Source organism: Taudactylus pleione, unplaced genomic scaffold (genome assembly GCF_031769625.1).
Source record: "Taudactylus pleione unplaced genomic scaffold, aTauple2 ptg000225l, whole genome shotgun sequence".
Taxonomy (NCBI): domain Eukaryota; kingdom Metazoa; phylum Chordata; class Amphibia; order Anura; family Myobatrachidae; genus Taudactylus; species Taudactylus pleione.
Genome location: NW_028284627.1, coordinates 6,317,565 through 6,335,172, shown reverse-complemented (window position 1 = coordinate 6,335,172; position 17,608 = coordinate 6,317,565). Strand labels below are relative to the sequence as shown.

At 41.9% G+C, this 17,608-nt stretch overlaps 1 protein-coding gene across 1 annotated transcript in view; it reads right to left on the bottom strand.

Moving 5' to 3' along the window:
• Window positions 1-17,608, bottom strand: part of TSPAN9 (tetraspanin 9) — a 178,693-nt gene that overhangs the window by 8,381 nt on the left and 152,704 nt on the right. The window contains exons 4-6 of the mRNA XM_088478915.1: window positions 10,209-10,310; window positions 7,858-7,989; window positions 7,073-7,156 (exon numbers count right to left, since the gene is read on the bottom strand). Of these exons, the coding sequence (XP_088335041.1) occupies window positions 7,073-7,156; window positions 7,858-7,989; window positions 10,209-10,310 (318 nt within the window). The remainder of the gene's footprint in view (window positions 1-7,072; window positions 7,157-7,857; window positions 7,990-10,208; window positions 10,311-17,608) is intronic.

The following is a 17,608-nucleotide window of genomic DNA, read 5'->3' as shown; positions in this document are numbered from 1 at the left end:
TATTAACCCAGAGGTGGCTGAAAGACCTTGGCACAATTACGGTATTTTAAGTACTCACTTTAAAAAGGACAATTACTTTGAAACGGAATCACTTAACACACAAGAATAAATGAACTCTTCAACTTGAAATGGGAAATTGGATCTAATGTACAGGCTAGCGCTAATGCAGAGTTAAACACCGGTTAGTGTTGCGGATGTATCAAGCGCATCTTTGCATTTCAACAGCTCCAAGAAAGAGAGTACGCAAGTATGGACGCGGCTGTTTCGTATGCATCTCAGTCTCCTCTCAATTCGTGTTTGAAGCGGTGGAATTGAGGGCCTGATTCAGAGACGGGCGCTAATGAGATCGCAGCTACGATTTCATATGCAAAGCAGCAGCGAAAATACGATAATGTTAGCAAAGATCATTCGAGCATAAAGATGCCCGCTGCTACCTTCCTACCTGTGTGCGATGACACATACCTGCGTAAATATCGGTAACATCGACGCACATCAGCGGCCAAATTACCCTTGCGGAAAGTCTGCCGCAGCCTTGGGAGCTCTTCTGACACACCGACCTGCACATGTACTCGCAGTGGCTAATTTATACATGCCCATGTAACGGCGTTTAAACGGACAGGCACGCCTGCGGTTTTCTGCCCACTCCCCGTTACCACCCCCAAACGCTGACAACCTGTCAGTTGCTTTGTGATGGGATCCTCTGTGCGTCCATAATCGCAATGCGATTGCTGCGCACGCACAGTGTGGCTTATACGCATGCGCGATATCAAACAATCACTCGATGTGCGTCCATCTCTGAAACAGGCCCTGAGTGGTAACAGGGAGTCTGCACGTAGGCCCAGTTTAGTGAGGACATGTTGTCGGAATTGGGCTATGCAGTGTTGTGTGTAATTACGTCTGTTTTTAGACCATTCTTACTAAGGATAGAGCGGGTTGTAAATGCTAACTGGTAGTGATGCTGCATATCAAGCCAAGCGTATGGATAGCGGCAGTCCAGCCACAGAGATGAGCACCAACTCTCATATATCAGTATACTGTATATTCACAGTTATGTGCATTCACGCAATGCTGTAGTAATTACGGGATGGGTATGGGACACCGGCAGTTGGGACGCCGGCTGTCAAAACACAGACAGCGGCATCCTGATGCTGAGAATCCCGACAGAGGCTAGGTAAGTATGCTAACCCTCCACCCTTCACTCCCTAACCCTCCCTTCCTGTAACATAACCCTCCCTACCCCACACCCTAACCCTCCCTTCCTGTATCCTAACCCTCCCTACCCCACACCCTAACCCTCCCTTCCTGTATCCTAACCCTCCCTACCCCACACCCTAACCCTCCCTTCCTGCATCCTAACCCTCCCTACACCACACCCTAACCCTCCCTTCCTGCATCCTAACCCTCCCTACCCACACCCTAACCCTCCCTTCCTGCATCCTAACCCTCCCTATCCTACACCCTAACCCTCCCTTCCTGCATCCTATCCCTCCCTATCCTACACCCTAACCCTTACTGCATCCTAACCCTAGCCCTCCCTACCCCACACCCTAACCCTCCCTGTTAGTGCCAAAACCTAACACTCCGCCCTAAGTGACTAAACCGAACCCACGCCCCTTAGTGCCTAACCTCCCCGGTGATGCCTAACCCTAACCACCCCTGTCCACACCCTAACCCTAACCTCCCCTCCCGCAGCCTAACCCTAACCTCCCCGTGGTGTCTTAACCTAACCCTCTCCTAGCGGTTAAAGGCTAACCCGGTCCACTACACTTATGATCGGGATGCCAGCTATCGGAATTCCATCGTCAGCATCTCAACTGATGATGAGATTCTGGTGCTGGTGTACTGGCCACGGGTTGAGATTCCAGGGACGGCGTTTTATTCGCGGGTCGGGATTTTGGCACCGGGATTTTGACCGCTGGCATCCCAATAGTAGGCAAATTCACCACATCCCGTAATTACAAACGAATGGTGCTCAACCCTCCATTGGACCCAAATATTTGTCTTTCAAAATAGAATGATGAGTTATGGTTGTTCTGTGTTAGAAATATCTTGTTTCGTGTAAAGCAGAATAGGATGACAAGTCCTTATTGTTGAGATACTACTTCAGCCCAGCGATAACTACCTCACTGGCTTCTGTGAACACTCAATGAAGAGGAGAACCATCCTCCCAAGGCCCTGATTCTGATCTCCTCAGCATTCTTAGTGGCCAGCACAGTGAAGCCCTATTTGGTTCTATAGATATGAAGCTTGCTGATAATGTACTGGGGGGGAGGTTGTTCAACTTTTAATTACCTTATTTTTAAGCGTATGGCGGACTCTGAGAGGTCTCTCATTTTGCCAGCACCGATAGATTCAGTGTACACTGGATCTAATATTTGTTGAGAGGCTGGTTTACATTAATACAGCTGCCTGCTGTGACTTGTCCATTGGATTCACTACTTCTACAGTTGTCCTGGCGACATCACAATAAAACGGGGGTGCAAAAGGCGCATTCGCTGTCTTTGCACCCAGTGATGGAGGCGTAAGCTACAACCACAGATCGTTATTAATAATGGTGAATAAATTGCACTGATGGACATTTAAATATACTAGTAGGATAATTTGTTTCAAACAAAATGGCCTCTAGTGAGTGAATATATGCTTGTTTTTGAGGGGAGGGGGGGGTAGGTAATTTAGATTGTAAGCCTCAATGGTATAGCGACTGATATGAACGGTTACACATTCTCTATACAGTGCTGAATAATATTATCTGCGCTATATTATTAATGAGCGATAATAAATAAACATGTCAATCACCACAATTAAAAGTTACAATTTGCGGCAATTAAAATAATTTTATTACATTGACTTATTACACAAAAGCCGTGAGCTGGGCTGCCTGCACAAATTGTTAAAGACTGTAAAAATGGGCAAAAAATATATATATTTTGATTGTGTGTTAAAATTTTAGATTGCCAGGGGGATTAGGATAATTTCCTGCCTATAAATGTTGATAGCTAGGAATGCTGACAGCACACTTGAACAAGTGAGTAGTTATACAGCCAGCCCTGTCAGGATGAAATACTGCGGAGTCTGTAGATAATTAGTAAGTACCTGAAAATCTATCCTATAAAATGCAGAAAATATCTGCACGGTAAATTGTAATAATAAATACTGCATATATTATTGTCCTTGTACTTTACTTCTAAGACTCTGTTTTCGACTTGAAAATTCAGCATTATCTTCTCTTTCCTGTTGCAATTCACTAAACACATTACTTTTTGTGTTTTCTTTTAACATGGTATTCATATCATAAGACAAGACAACAGTTTATTTGTGCTGTCAACAGATACGATTAGTGTGCAGTGATAAGGGCAAAAATAAGAGGCAATGAGGAGCATCACTCCTTCCTTATTACATTTATACCCTTGGGTTACTCAGACACTGGGCATGATTCATCAAGGATTGCAACTGCGAATGCAATAACGATTACGCACGCAGTCTCACTATGATAGTATGCTAATCCATGGCGATCGCTATGCCGTCGCAGCACTACATAAGGACACTCACTTTACCTTACACACATCCGTAATCCTTAGCAAGACTGCAAAACCATCGGTAACATCGAGTACCATCACAACCTCATGCACACTTGCACAAGGTCAGACCTTACTCAGGAATTGCTAACTTCATTGCACGCTATGAGGCCTCAGGCTGCATACATCATCGCAGTAGATAATTTATGCACGCCCATGCAACGGCGTTCAAACGCACTGGCACGCCTGCGTTTCCCCAACCACCCCCCGTCACCACCCCCAAATGGTACTTCCTGTCAATCACTCTGCAATGGGTCTGCATAGTCAATGCGATCGCAGCCCCGATCGTAGTGGCCGGTTCGTTCGTGCACTGCGATGCATACGCATGCAATTGTGAGCAGTAGTGAATCAGACCCACTGACAGGAATTGGGGGTGGCCATCAGAAACCGATGGTGGTTGGCCACCATCGATCTTTCTGATCCAATTGAAATTCTTTTTCCATGCGATGCTAGGACTGTTATAGTTGACAAACATTGAGTGCCAGCAGATTTCCATTATGCTGTTAACCAGGAAAGTGTGTCCAGAGCAGACAAACGTCTGGTGTCCAGTGCGCATACATACTAGTCAACCATCGAATGGTTTCCATGCCATGGCTAAGCAAGTTGCAATGACCACAACGCTGCCACTGTTCAATGACCCCCTGAAATGACATCACTAACTGGAATAAGCGGGCAATGATAGCATCATTCAGACATACCTCCCAGGGACACCTCTACATCACAATGTGGATGTGCCTAGCAGTGAAAAGCATTAAATTGCCCAGCATTCACTGCCAAACACCAGTTCACTGGATGTGGCACCCGTTCACCACAGTGTCGAATGGCAGGTACAGATGTCTCCTCACACACCTAGCCTCAATATGCCATGAGGCACGAGACGCCTGGCACAAGTGAGCTGTCAGGATGTTTGCGCTGACCGTCTTTTTTTAACATCTTTTTCACCTGAAAATGCTTTATTTGATATACAACAACTGTATAACTGTGTGTATCTGAGTCTGCATACGAAGCACAACGGACCTTGGCGTGAAAAACCTCAGACTCAGTCGCACATAGATATACAGGTGTCACATATCAAATTAATCAGTGCAGTCTCATGACAGATTTATTGAAATGCATTTTTGGGCAAGAAAGACCCAAAAAAGACATGTGGTGCAAGATGATTCGCACAGGACTTGGCACCAAGAAGGGCTGTTAGGCACGACTGCAGCAATAGCGTATGAGGACACTTTACTACTACCGGAAACATTTGTCCCTATCAGGAAGGGAGTACATAGCCCTGAAATCTGGAATGTCCCGTCTACATCGGCACAGTTGAGAGGTACGTCAGTGCCCAATCACGGTGCCGCTCTTCTTGCATCAGCGTTATGCAGCAAGGTGAAGAGGAGCCTGGGTAATAGCAGGCTGGCATACAAAAAACAGTGATGGCAGGAAAGCCACACATCACAATCCCAATTATCTTCTGTAAAAATGTAGGAACTTTGTGAAATTAAATTGGCCTTTAAAGCACGGTGTGTCCTTTTGTCTGACAGCGCCAATGGGTCATTCAGGCTACAAAACGTGAGCTTCTTTCATTATGTGCACTGGAAAAACCTTTCCCATAACGCTGTACGTGTGTCACAGAGAAAGGCGATATAATGTCTACCATGGTCCTCTTCAAAGAGCGCACAGTTCTATCTTTAGAAAATGTATCTGTGGAAATGTTCATCATCGTAAAGGTTAAACGAGGCATATATTACCCCTCGTCCGGCTGCAGTCACACTGCAGATCATCTCATGCCTCATATGCACTGCACACCAAAGGTATTAGGGTTTAAATAAAACTTAATTGAGCTTATAAAACAATAAACAAAAAGCCATCTCCTTTAGGCAAATTCAAACTCGTTGTTGCTCCACTGAGGTGAATTTAAACAAAGTTAAGCAACAATATTACGCATAGAGGTGCTGTAAATGCAATCGACCGAACATTAATGGCCCACACTCCATAGAAATATCTGTGCAATATATTCAAGTTAAACTGGCTGAACATCCAAAATGTTTTGTTGCAAAATGCAGCCAATTGCTTTTACTTATTTATTTTGATCACATTTAGGTTCACTATTGTGAATTATTTCAACCAGTTGGATAGAAAGTTTAAATGTGTTTATTTGCATGAACACAATATTGTTCTGCATTTCGCACAAGTGTTTCAAGGTTCTGAGGTTTACTCTCAGACTGTAAAGGGCGTCAGTAATTGTTGCCGGGTTTTCATTAGAATTGCCGTGAAGGACCTTAAGAGCAGTTATACTTCAGAGAACAATACATTTCTGAGAAGAGACAGGTAACCTATTTCAGGAAATGACAGGATAATATGTCTTTGGGAGGTAGAAACTTTCTACAACTGACTGTAGACGGAAACTTTTCTTGAAGTTGGGTACTGAATAATGAACGGGGGCACCAGCACACTTGTTCACAGGGCCAATAAACCAAAAATACAAGTTGCCTCATATAAAAGAGTAACTGAGAACCATGCTATAAATATATGTAAAATTTTCAAAAGCATAAAAGATCAGGAAACATGGGAGATACAACTGTTACAGTGGGAGAAGATTTTATTTTGTTTAGGTATCAGACTAATTGGAGTATATTTACTAAAACGACTGAGAAGGAAAAGTTGAGATATTGCCTATAGCAGCAACCAGTCAACTATCATTTTCTGCAACGTACGAGATAATCTGATTGGCTGCTCCACATTTCCTTTTTAAAGGTTTTAGTGACTTTAGCCCCTTAACCAATGGACACTAATGATGATCTCTCCATCGCTTCCCACTTCAAAGGAGAGCCGCAACTAGATGTCCTGCTTGGTGAACAGTAGCAGGGAAGCCATGTTTAGCTGCCCAATGCCAGCCCTTCCCGGTGTCGGACTGAGGCATAAAAGGCCCAATGTGGAATGCAGTGATAGGTTCCCATGTTTAAAGGGTGTGGTTATCCCCCAGTGGGGTTGTGGCTAGCCACCACAGATTCTTTGCTAACCGTTAGGCAAATCTTGGTGTAGATTTTATAGAAGCAATCCAAAACTAAATTTTGTCAGTGGTCCTGCTCCACAAGGTAACTGACCTTCTAATAAAGCAACAATGTACAATTCAGTTCACAGTCTGGAATATGACACCTAGAGGATGAGGTGGACCCTCAGGCAGTGGGGCTCACATGGGGTTTCCCCTGCACTCCTGTGGGCCAGTCCAACCCTTGCCCTTCCTGTCTCTATACTATGGGAGGGATGTAGGGAGCAGAGAAAATCAGATATAGATCTGCTTCGTTATAATGGGGACAAGAATTAAAAGATAATTCAACATTTGAGACTTTTTAAATATGCCAATAAAGGGATCATGGGTCAATCTTAATGTACGTGTTATTACAATCATACTTCATTCACCGCACCTCCACAGCTGAATTCATAAATCTCCCTCGCCACAAAAAAGGAACAATTATATGTGCATGATAAAACTCCCAGCTGTTACATACCTGCATTATGAGTATACACATCCCAATCGTACCGAGAACATGCTTATTGTCATCAAACCACATTTTCACTTTCTCATAACATCCCTGAAGATAAAAGCAAAGCGTCAATTACTAACAGACATAGGAAGATTCAATTCTCTGCGATGGCTACAAAGACCCCCCCCCAGCGAGCGTGTCTGAATGAGCTCCAAAGTTAGAAGCAATAGGAAACAAATGCTTACAGTCCATGATCTGTTTGCACTGTATTAATGTCAGTGCTTCAAGTTGCAGCGATATGCATGGCACACACACCAGTAAGCAGGGCCGTAGCTAGGGTAGTGCGGCCAGTGCCACCACACAGGGCACCACAGGTCAGGGGGCGCTGTTTGGGCCTATCAAATTTCTGTTTATTATCATTCTTGCTTGTAGCTTCCTCTTATTTCATCCCCAGCATCTCCTGGCCTGTCCTATCTCTTTCCTGGCCCTTCCCCATGAAGCCATGGCCCTTTTTTGGGTGCATTATGTCCCTTTGAAAAATGAGTGGGGCGCCAATGCTCTTTCTGGCACAGGGCACCAAAAAGTCTAGTTACTGCTCTGCCAGTAAGTGCTTATTATCCGTATCACACCAACTGATTCTTCAACTTGGCATTGACGTAAGATCTCAGAATCTCATTATTCGCTATAGTTCGCAGTTTTCATAGTGGATGACTCTATGTTAATGGTACATGAGCTAAGAAATAGGTACATTGGTGTGAGCAAAACAGGTACATTGCTGTGATCTCACCACAAGTGCAAATCATACTCACTGTTCTCCATACTAAGCCAGTGGAATTGTGGCCACAGTCCTGGGAATTTTCCATACAGCATCGATCAGGAACCGTGTTTTCTCCTAGCACTGGATACCAATCAGTGTAATCTGTCACCCCACAGCAGTGCATCTATAGGAAACAGATATAACTTCCATAACATATATCCACAACGCCACATTATATTTTTTATTATTACATGCTATAATATACGTGCAGTGACATCGGTGTCCCTTGATACAATACCTAGATTGTAAGCTCTGTCGTGGAAGGATATTCCTACTTCAAACAGTTAAAGCAGATGTCCCTCCCAATATGTCTGGAGTTACACTAGGTATTAGGGCTATGAAAATTAAAGTTGTGTACATATATATATATATATATATATATATACAGTCAGGTGCATAAATATTGGGACATTGACAGAATTTTCATATTTTGGCCTCTATTCACCACCACAATGGCTTTGAAATTAAACAAACAAGATGTGCTTTAACTGCAGACTTTCAGATTTAATTTGAGAGTAATTACATCCAAATCAGGTGAACGGTGTAGGAATTACAACGGTTTCTATATGTGCCTCCCACTTTTTAAGGGGCCAAAAGTAATGGGACTATCAACTCAAAAGCTATTTCATGGACAGGTGTGGGCTATTCCATCATTATTTCATTATCAATTAAGCAGGTAAAAGGTCTGGAGTTGATTCTAGGTGTGACATTTGCATTTGGAATCAGTTGCTGTCGACTCTCAATATGAGATCCAAAGAGCTGTCACTATCAGTGAAGCAAGCCATCATTAGGCTGAAAAATCAAAACAAACCCATCAGAGAGATAGCAAAAACATTAGGTGTGGCCAAATCAACTGTTTGGAACATTCTTAAAAAGAAAGAGCGCACCGGAGAGCTCAGCAACACCAAAAGACCTGGAAGACCACGGAAAACAACTGTGGTGGATGACAGAAGAATTATTTTATTTCCCTGGTGAAGAAAAACCCCTTCACAACAGTTGGCCAAATCAAGAACACTCTCCAGGAGGTAGGTGTATATGTGTCAAAGTCAACAATCAAGAGAAGACTTCACAAGAAGTTTGCCAAACAACATCTAAAAAAGCCATTACAGTTCTGGAACAACATCTATCGACAGATGAGACAAAGATCAACTTGTACCAGAGTGATGGGAAGAGAAGAGCATGGAGAAGGAAAGGAACTGCTCATGATCCAAAACATACCACCTCATCAGTGAAGCATGGTGGTGGTAGTGTCATGGCGTGGGCATGTATGGCTGCCAATGGAACTGGTTCCCTTGTATTTATTGATGATGTTACTGCTGACAAAAGCAGCAGAATGAATTCTGAAGTCTTTCGGGCAATATTATATGCTCATATTCAGTCAAATGCTTCAGAACTCATTGGACGGCGCTTCACAGTGCAGATGGACAATGACCCGAAGCATACTGCAAAAGCAACCAAAGAGTTTTTTAAGGCTAAAAAGTGTAATGTTATGCAATGGCCAAGTCAATCCCCTGACCTGAATCCGAATGAGCATGCATTTCACTTGATGAAGACAAAACTGAAGGGAAAATGACCCAAGAACAAGCAGGAACTGAAGACATTTGCAGTAGAGGCCTGGCAGAGCATCACCAGGGATGAAACCCAGCGTCTGGTGATGTCTATGCGTTCCAGATTTCAGGCTGTAATTGCCTGCAAAGGATTTGCAACAAAGTATTAAAAAGTGAAAGTTAGATTTAGGATTGTTTAGTTTGTCCCATTACTTTTGGCCCCTTAAAAAGGGGGAGGCACATATAGAAACCGTTGTAACTCCTACAACGTTCACCTGATTTGGATGTAATTACCCTCAAATTAAATCTGAAAGTCTGCAGTCAAAGCACATCTTGTTTGTTTAATTTCAAAGCCATTGTGGTGATGAATAGAGGCCAAAATATGAAAATTCTGTCAATGACCCAATATTATGCACCTGACTATATATATATAGTAGATGTTTCTAAAATAATACTTGACTGTACCTGACTGTATCTAAAATAATACTTGACTGCACCTGACTGTGTATATATATATATATATATATATATATATATATATAGCAGATGTTTATAAAATAATACTTATTTAATATAGTGTCTCTTTACGATTTCTTTGGTATCGGAATGAATCTGTATCTATCTATCTGTACATTTTGTATTTCTCGCTCTGCTGTTCCTTTAAACGGGCACTGTGCACTCCTCAGTGTTTCAGGTAGAACGACAAACAAATCTTATTTTCAATCAGCATATGGGGCTTTTAAATTACACGACATGGTGCAATATACAATACACATATGAAAATAAAGAAACCTACTTCTGCCTGAATAATGTTCCAAGCGTTCTTCAGTCCGACATTATTTTCTGTATTGTAAAGCAATAAACCGTCTTTCAAATCCTGCTTTGCATTCTCGTTGACCTAGGAGAGAAAAAAAACAAATAAACTGGGAAATGAAAACACGAGAAATTCATTGTTTATTCATTTTAATCCCAGAGAGCGAGAAGAGAGGGTTTTTTTTTTTAAAAGTCCATTCCTTAAAGGGGAACAAAACATAAAAACATAAAAATCCTGGACTGGCTTTGGGCAAAAGTGGGGGGAACTCAAGACGCTCATCTGTGGACTTTCTAATCGGGAGAAAACTCTGGGTGTGTCGGTTCTTCTGATTTTAAGGAGTATATTTACTAAAGTTCGGGTTTCTTGAGGTGGAGGTGTTGCCCATAGCAACCAATCCGATTCTACGTATCATTAATCTAGCACCTTTTAGAAGATAATAGCTGTAGATGTGTGCTGCCTTTCTGTAGCATAGACTTTCTCAACTCTTTCCTTCTATACCTCCCAACAGGATTGACCAAAATATTTTTTTAATTAACCTTAAACCAAGAAAATTAACACATTAACACATTTTTAAGTCAATCAAATTCTTTATTTATCCGCTGAGCAAGCTCATTTACAAGATGGAAGTGCAAGGTGGATATTTAACAATGTAATGATCAGGGGCGGAGTTTGGGGTTAGTGCGCCCCTAGACACAACAGTGATGCCACCTCCGTCGTCCAATTTTACTTTATAGGCCCTCATTTTGGCATTTGATAGTTTAATATAACATAACCTAATAATAAAACAAGCCATGAGCTCTGAGATTTGATTTATTTACAATTATGTATACATATTTACTAAGTAGGACAGCTGACACGCAGTCTGCCCATGTACTACCCGTTCACACTCCACTCAAGATGGTGTACAGTACGGTAGAGTGGAAATATTTTGAAGCTGCTGGTAATTTTGGACTGACAGTAATGAAACGTGTATCCAGCAAGTGCTGCCTCTAGGTACGTTCCTCACGGGAATCACCGCTGGTATTGATGCTGTAGCTGATCTCTTAACATCTGGGCCCTGATATTGTCCACCGCCAAGGAGGTGTCGTAGTAACAGAGTAGTTAGTGTTTTTTACTCCATCACTGCTGCAACTATTTATTGTATTTTATTAGTAAAACTGTAGGTGGAATGTAATTAGCAGCGAGATTCCATAGCAGCCTTGTGCGCTATGTTTCTGCAAAAATTACGGTAATTAAGGTAATGAAATGAAAGTGTATCCTTGCCTCCAGTACATTACCCATGGATAAATGACATGTGATGTAACTCGCAGCTGATAAAATCGCTCCAAGGTGTTAACAGAGGGTGAAAGAGCAAAACATGGTAAATAAATGTATCTTTAAAATGAGAAACCACTGACTTAACCAGTCTTTAGTTTTGAGTCTATTAGTGGTTAAATCAAATGGAAATGTAGATTTTCCGCTTTGCAGCCCTTTACTGACAAAGTTATAACTTATTTACTGACCGCTACATTACTATACTTAATCAAAGTATAAACATCATATTCCCACAACTGGAACTGGTGGAACAAGAGGACTGTAAGTAAGGGGGTCTCAGAATCACTGGTGTAAAACACCTCAGTGAATTATTACAGTGCCAAGCACAGGTCTAGTTTTTCTGACCTTTCATTTTTCATAACGTGTGAGGAACAGAATTCATTGTGAACTAACCGCTAGTATATTTACTGCCAGTAGGACACCATACAGAGCGCAGCTCTCGGATCATTACGAATCCCTAAATTTATGGTTTGTTTTTCACTTTTTCTGCAAGATTACAGGGGCCTCAATTTGGGGATTTGAAATTTTAATTGTAAAAAAAAATAAAACCCTGAAACCATAAATTACTTCACCTACACACATTTACACCCAATAACACTGGGTTAGTCCAAAGAAATAAATTAAAAATGCCAAATGGTGACTTATTGAGGAGAGAGAAGGGAGTGACCAGATTTATTGGGCCGACTATGATTTGCAGAAGCAGTTAATTGTGGCTCAGCCAACTCCCCAGCTGACGGCATGAACAAATGAAAAAGACTCTTCTATTCTATTTTTTTTTTGCCGTGTCCACTATCCCCATAATTATGACCAGGTATAAGACTTGGGGAAAAAGAAAAAAAAAAGAGACAGGCGAACTGACCTTTATAGAACTAATGTATGAGCTGAGACTGTGAGCATACTTTCCAGTATGGGTTTTTAAAATAACTAGTTGTTTAAAAGAGGGCAGCAGTTCATCCAAAATTGTATGTAAGCTACATTTCTCCCTCACTAATGCTCTCAGCCACAGCAGTCAAAGGAGTATTTCTCAATTAATGTGCATTGAAGCGTGCTTAATGCAAGGTCTGTGGACCAAACGTTCCTGAGGAAAATCCAATTGTGCATTGCTCTCGACTTATGCATAACAAATATCAGGTTTTTGTGAACGTCTTTTTTTATTCATATTTATATTTCATTTTTCTAATCCTTTCTGAAGGAAAGTTGTAAATAGGGAACTTAACTGGGCAGTAATGACACCTTACCTAGATTACATTATAATATAATTTAATACAATTTCCTGGGACACCTCGCTGCTGGCCAGGTGGATACAATTACAACACATGTGGTACAGCCTAGACCAGTAGCGGCCCCGAGAGTTCACCCGCAGACCTCCAGCTCCTTCCTGCTTTGTTGTTAGGTTTGTTATAGCACTTGTACAAAATGTCTGCCGCTGTTATTATTACACATAATGTAGGTGTATCTTTCTATGCTTATATGCAATGAATTAACTTATTTCTACAATTAAGAGTATTGTGCGCGGTCCTTTAGGATATTTACGGCCCCAGAGGTATTGACCCGACAGTTCCTTTTTCCTACCTCAATTGCCCCCTGAAGTATAATAAGATGACTATCAGTGGAGTACAGGCAGACCAAGCTCCATCATGCCTCAATGCTGGTTTACAGTGAGCCAACATGCTGGACACTAGTTCAGCCGTAAAATGGCTGCCCCCACTCTGTGTAGGTGATGGACACAGTCTAGAATATTGTGGTGGGAAATGTCGACAGTCTAAATGTCGACATAGACGTTAGGTTGACAGAAAAATGTCCACTTTCACAAATGTCGACATGTCTGAAATGTCAACATATTCATGTCGACACAAGAATGTTGACATACTGTTTTTTTCCTATATCTTAGCATAATTCTAATGCCCATGTTAAAACTGAACATGTCGACATAACGTCCATGTCAAAATGCAGAATATGTCGACATTCTGGTGTCTACATTCTAATAACCTCTAGAAGATGCCTATATACCTATCAATATTTATCTGTAGCACAGTAGGAATTCATACCTACTGTATTTATGTAGTGCATACAGTTTTGCTGTACTGCCAGTGGTTTCGGATAGGATACTAAATACACATCCATGCAATGTATGAGGGATGTTCAGCAGCAGAGAATGTTACTGTTCATGGCTCTTATTTAAAAGTTTGGAAGATTCTTACTTTTTTTTTTTTTTAAGTTAGAGCAGTCTTCTCATCTCCTCCTTCTCACTGACCTGCTGTTTTGCCTTGTTGTAGCCCCCATACATTGGCCCATCTATAATGGGTGGGGCCCCTTGGTGGTGGGTTCCACACCGCAAACGATGCAGCAGCTCAAATCACAGGAAAAATTATGCTACGACCATTTTTCTGGAGATTTGCACATACACAGTAGGGAAGTCTCCGGGACCATGGCACGGGGCCATGTTACTGGAGACCAGCATGTGCGTGATAAACTCTGGCACAATGCAGGACCAATAACAAGCAGCCATTTTCCTGATTGTGGCTTACTATCGGTCTATACCGTTACACTGCCACTGCAGCTTCACCTGGTCCCCTGCTTTTGGCTGGGGCTGTGAGGCAAACGATGGAGACCCACGAAAAATGGCTGCGATCAGCAGCCCCTCGAACATGCTTGCCTAATCTCCCGGAATGTTCCAAATTTCCAGGAGCATTCCTGGACTCCTGAGAGAGCATATCAGCCTCCTGGATACTGCCCACTTCCACAGAGAACTGGGCAGTTCAAAAGCTTGAAGATGCAATTTGTGGTAAGTTGAGGCAATGTGGAGCTGCTGCACAAGGCAGCAATTCGTTGCATTGAGCAGTGGGGCTGGCTTCAATGACGACATTCACAGTGCCATACCACTACCCCCCTCTTTGGCATCTTCCAGGTGACCTGTGTATAAAATAGACACATTGGCCCTTGAACAATTATTATTTTACCTTACTGTACCTGGTAGTTTTAGCAGCATAAACTCCTTGGAAGTCATGTCAGTCATAGGTTACAGTCACCAGTCCACTTAAATAAAACCAATCAGGGCTTTGTGCTTTGAGATACTGAACTGTATATGCAGCATTAAACTTTGATATTCCTGTTGGTTTAATGGAGTTTTAATTGGTCTAAATGGGACCCATTACTTCTACCGTCATTACAAACTCTACTTTTACTTGGAATTGCTGCAATAACTTTGAAGTCTTTCTACAGCATCATTAAGTCCCTCAAATCCTGTTAGATGCTGTGGCAATTGCTTCTCCAAATAAGACGTCGCAATAAACAGCCGTCTACTTTGATATGCAAATGTGTCTCTGCACAAATACAGAAAAGCCGGTAATGATAAGAAAAGCGCGTTTGTCAGTAACACTCGTTTCTTCCCGAGAAAGATCATACAAGTAATGACAGATGATGAAAATGAGTTATTGTGGTGGCTTTGTTACTTACACAAACCCTCAGTTACATTATTATATTATTTATTTATTTATATATGTATTATAATATTATTATTCACCGATCACACGGATTAAGGCATCTAGTGTAAAATGGAATCTGATTTTTATATGACATCATCATCATCAGAAAAAAAACATATAATTGATCACTTAATCAGGATGACAAATATGGAAACGTTTGATTATTCCTAATTTAACACAATGTAACAGATATTACAATTGCGGGTTTATTTAATAAGCACTTTGTGTTTATGCCCAAAATTTTAAAGGGCAATGATTTTACTAGAAAAAAAGACTAATAAAATCATTGCCATTTTAAATTTCGGACGTTTTAGAACCCGATGCTTAGTAAATAAACCCCTTGGATGTTTACAGCTATTTAAATACCAGGTAAATATATACTTATCTACTTTCTCAGAATGACCGGGTGTGTCTCCCGAATTTCGAGTGGCTCTCCCAGACCTCAGGGAGAGTAGGCTAGTCTACCACACGCTGCTCAATTCTGGAGAGTATTGGACAGTGCGTGCAGCTTAAAGAATCCCAGCCCCCACCTCCAGCACCTGACTGCTGTCTCCCAGAGGCAGCTTAAATATTGGAAAGTATGGGTAAATAGGTCACTGTTTGGGGCCTGTGAAAACCAAAGTGGGAGGGGACAGAGGTTCTTGTTTATTTTTCCAGACTAAGGGGATTACAGTATAATGAACATTCAAAAAGATTATATAATTTAAGAAGCTTCAACCTTGTTTTTTTTTCTATTGATTTTTTTTTCTGATGATTATTGTAGTTGCCATATTTTGTACCTGAAATATCAAAATTTTTCAGTATTGTCCTACTGCAATTCTCATCATCTACCCTTATGTCCTGGTGGCCCAACATTTTTAATGGCGGCCTTGAAGACCGTATCATGCATAATGTCCTCGGCTGCAATTCTAACCCAAGCTACACTCTGACCGGGGGCAACATCCCAGGAGGTTATGATTGTATGGGGCACCAAAAATGGCATCCATTTATGTTGTTGCATTCAGAGGGCCCGCCCATTGCGTTATACTCCTTCTCTCACCTGACCTCAGCAGCAGAGACATTGTTCTCTATCCTTATTTGTAAAGCAGTGATATATTAGGTGTGCATGTGTGATAGGGGCCCCCTGCCCAGGGTGCCCAACTGGTTTTGGCCAACTTTACCTTGATGCTTGGGAGCAAAGCATCCATAGACACTGCATTATAATTTTGGCACCTATAGCATATGACACAGATGAGCTATGTTCTGTGCACTGGAAACAATTATATGTACATAAGATGTGTCATAAGCTGGCCACACATACACTTTAAATATCACAGCATGTTTTGCCCTATAATAACTTTTATTATCTTTTATTTATATGGCACCAAGGTATATCAGCGCTAGAATCGGTATGAAATACCGACAGTCGGGATCCTGGCGGTCAGAATCCAGACGCCGGGATCCCGACAGGGTTAACATACCGTTACTTGTTGGTCAGTATGCTAACCCTCCCCCTCTCCCTATGCTAATCCTCCCTCCCTGTTGCCTAACCCTAACCTCCCCCCTAGTGTCTAAACCTAATATCCCCCTCCCTTTACCCTAAACCTAACCCTCCCCCTAGTGCCTGACCCTGACCCTTCCCCCAACCCCGTTACTTACCTTCTGCACCCCAGCAGTCGGGATGATGACCGGCGTTGGGATTCTGGCACTGGTAAAGTAAGCGTCGGCAACCCGAACGCCGAGATGCTGAACGCATACCATCAGCCCCATACAGGGATTAATAATACAATTGGACATCAAATATAACAACTAAAAGCAGGGTAGAGCTCAGACTTGCCGACTCTCCCGCATTAGCCGGGAGGCTTACGAAAATCAGGCGACACTCCCAGCCCCCCGCAATAGAGGACAAGTCTCCTGGTTTAGGGGCCACTGTAAGAAACTCCGTCCCACCCTCCTGGCAGCTGTCCACTTCATTTCTTTTGATTTTTTTATTTATTATTTTTACAATAGTCATCATACGCCATCCGTACCAATTGTCTGAACCAGTGTGAAAGGATTTTATTTTTATAGCTAAATCTGCTGCTGCCCAGGACAAGTGGGACTTGTCCTCGGCAGTGTTAAGCTATATGCGGATGACAAGCCCCACTTGTCCTCAGCAGTGATAATAAACATAACTTATTAAAAGGACTTTTTATATAAACTAACTTTCCCTCCATTTTTGAGTGAATATGGAAAAGATATCTGGGCAGCATGGCAGTTTCTGTTCATAGGGTTTAATGTTCGATGAAGACACATTTCCACCGTCATGCATTTTGCACAATGGCTTCACAGGATTGATAAACTGTCTAATGCTAGACATGAGCAGCCAGCCATTAATCAGCTTTATGAAATGCTTCGTCAGTGATGTCCAGGCTGGTTTCAAACTGTCTAACAGTAACATAAGTAAAATCGCTTATATTTTATTGGCTGGTTTAATCCTCACAATAGCTATTTAAAATGCTAATGTGCAAACAATGCATTGGAAAAATACAGAGTATTACCATAGGAAATAGTGTCCGGGTTGCATAAAATACAATTAAGTAAAACATATTCCGGTGACAGATG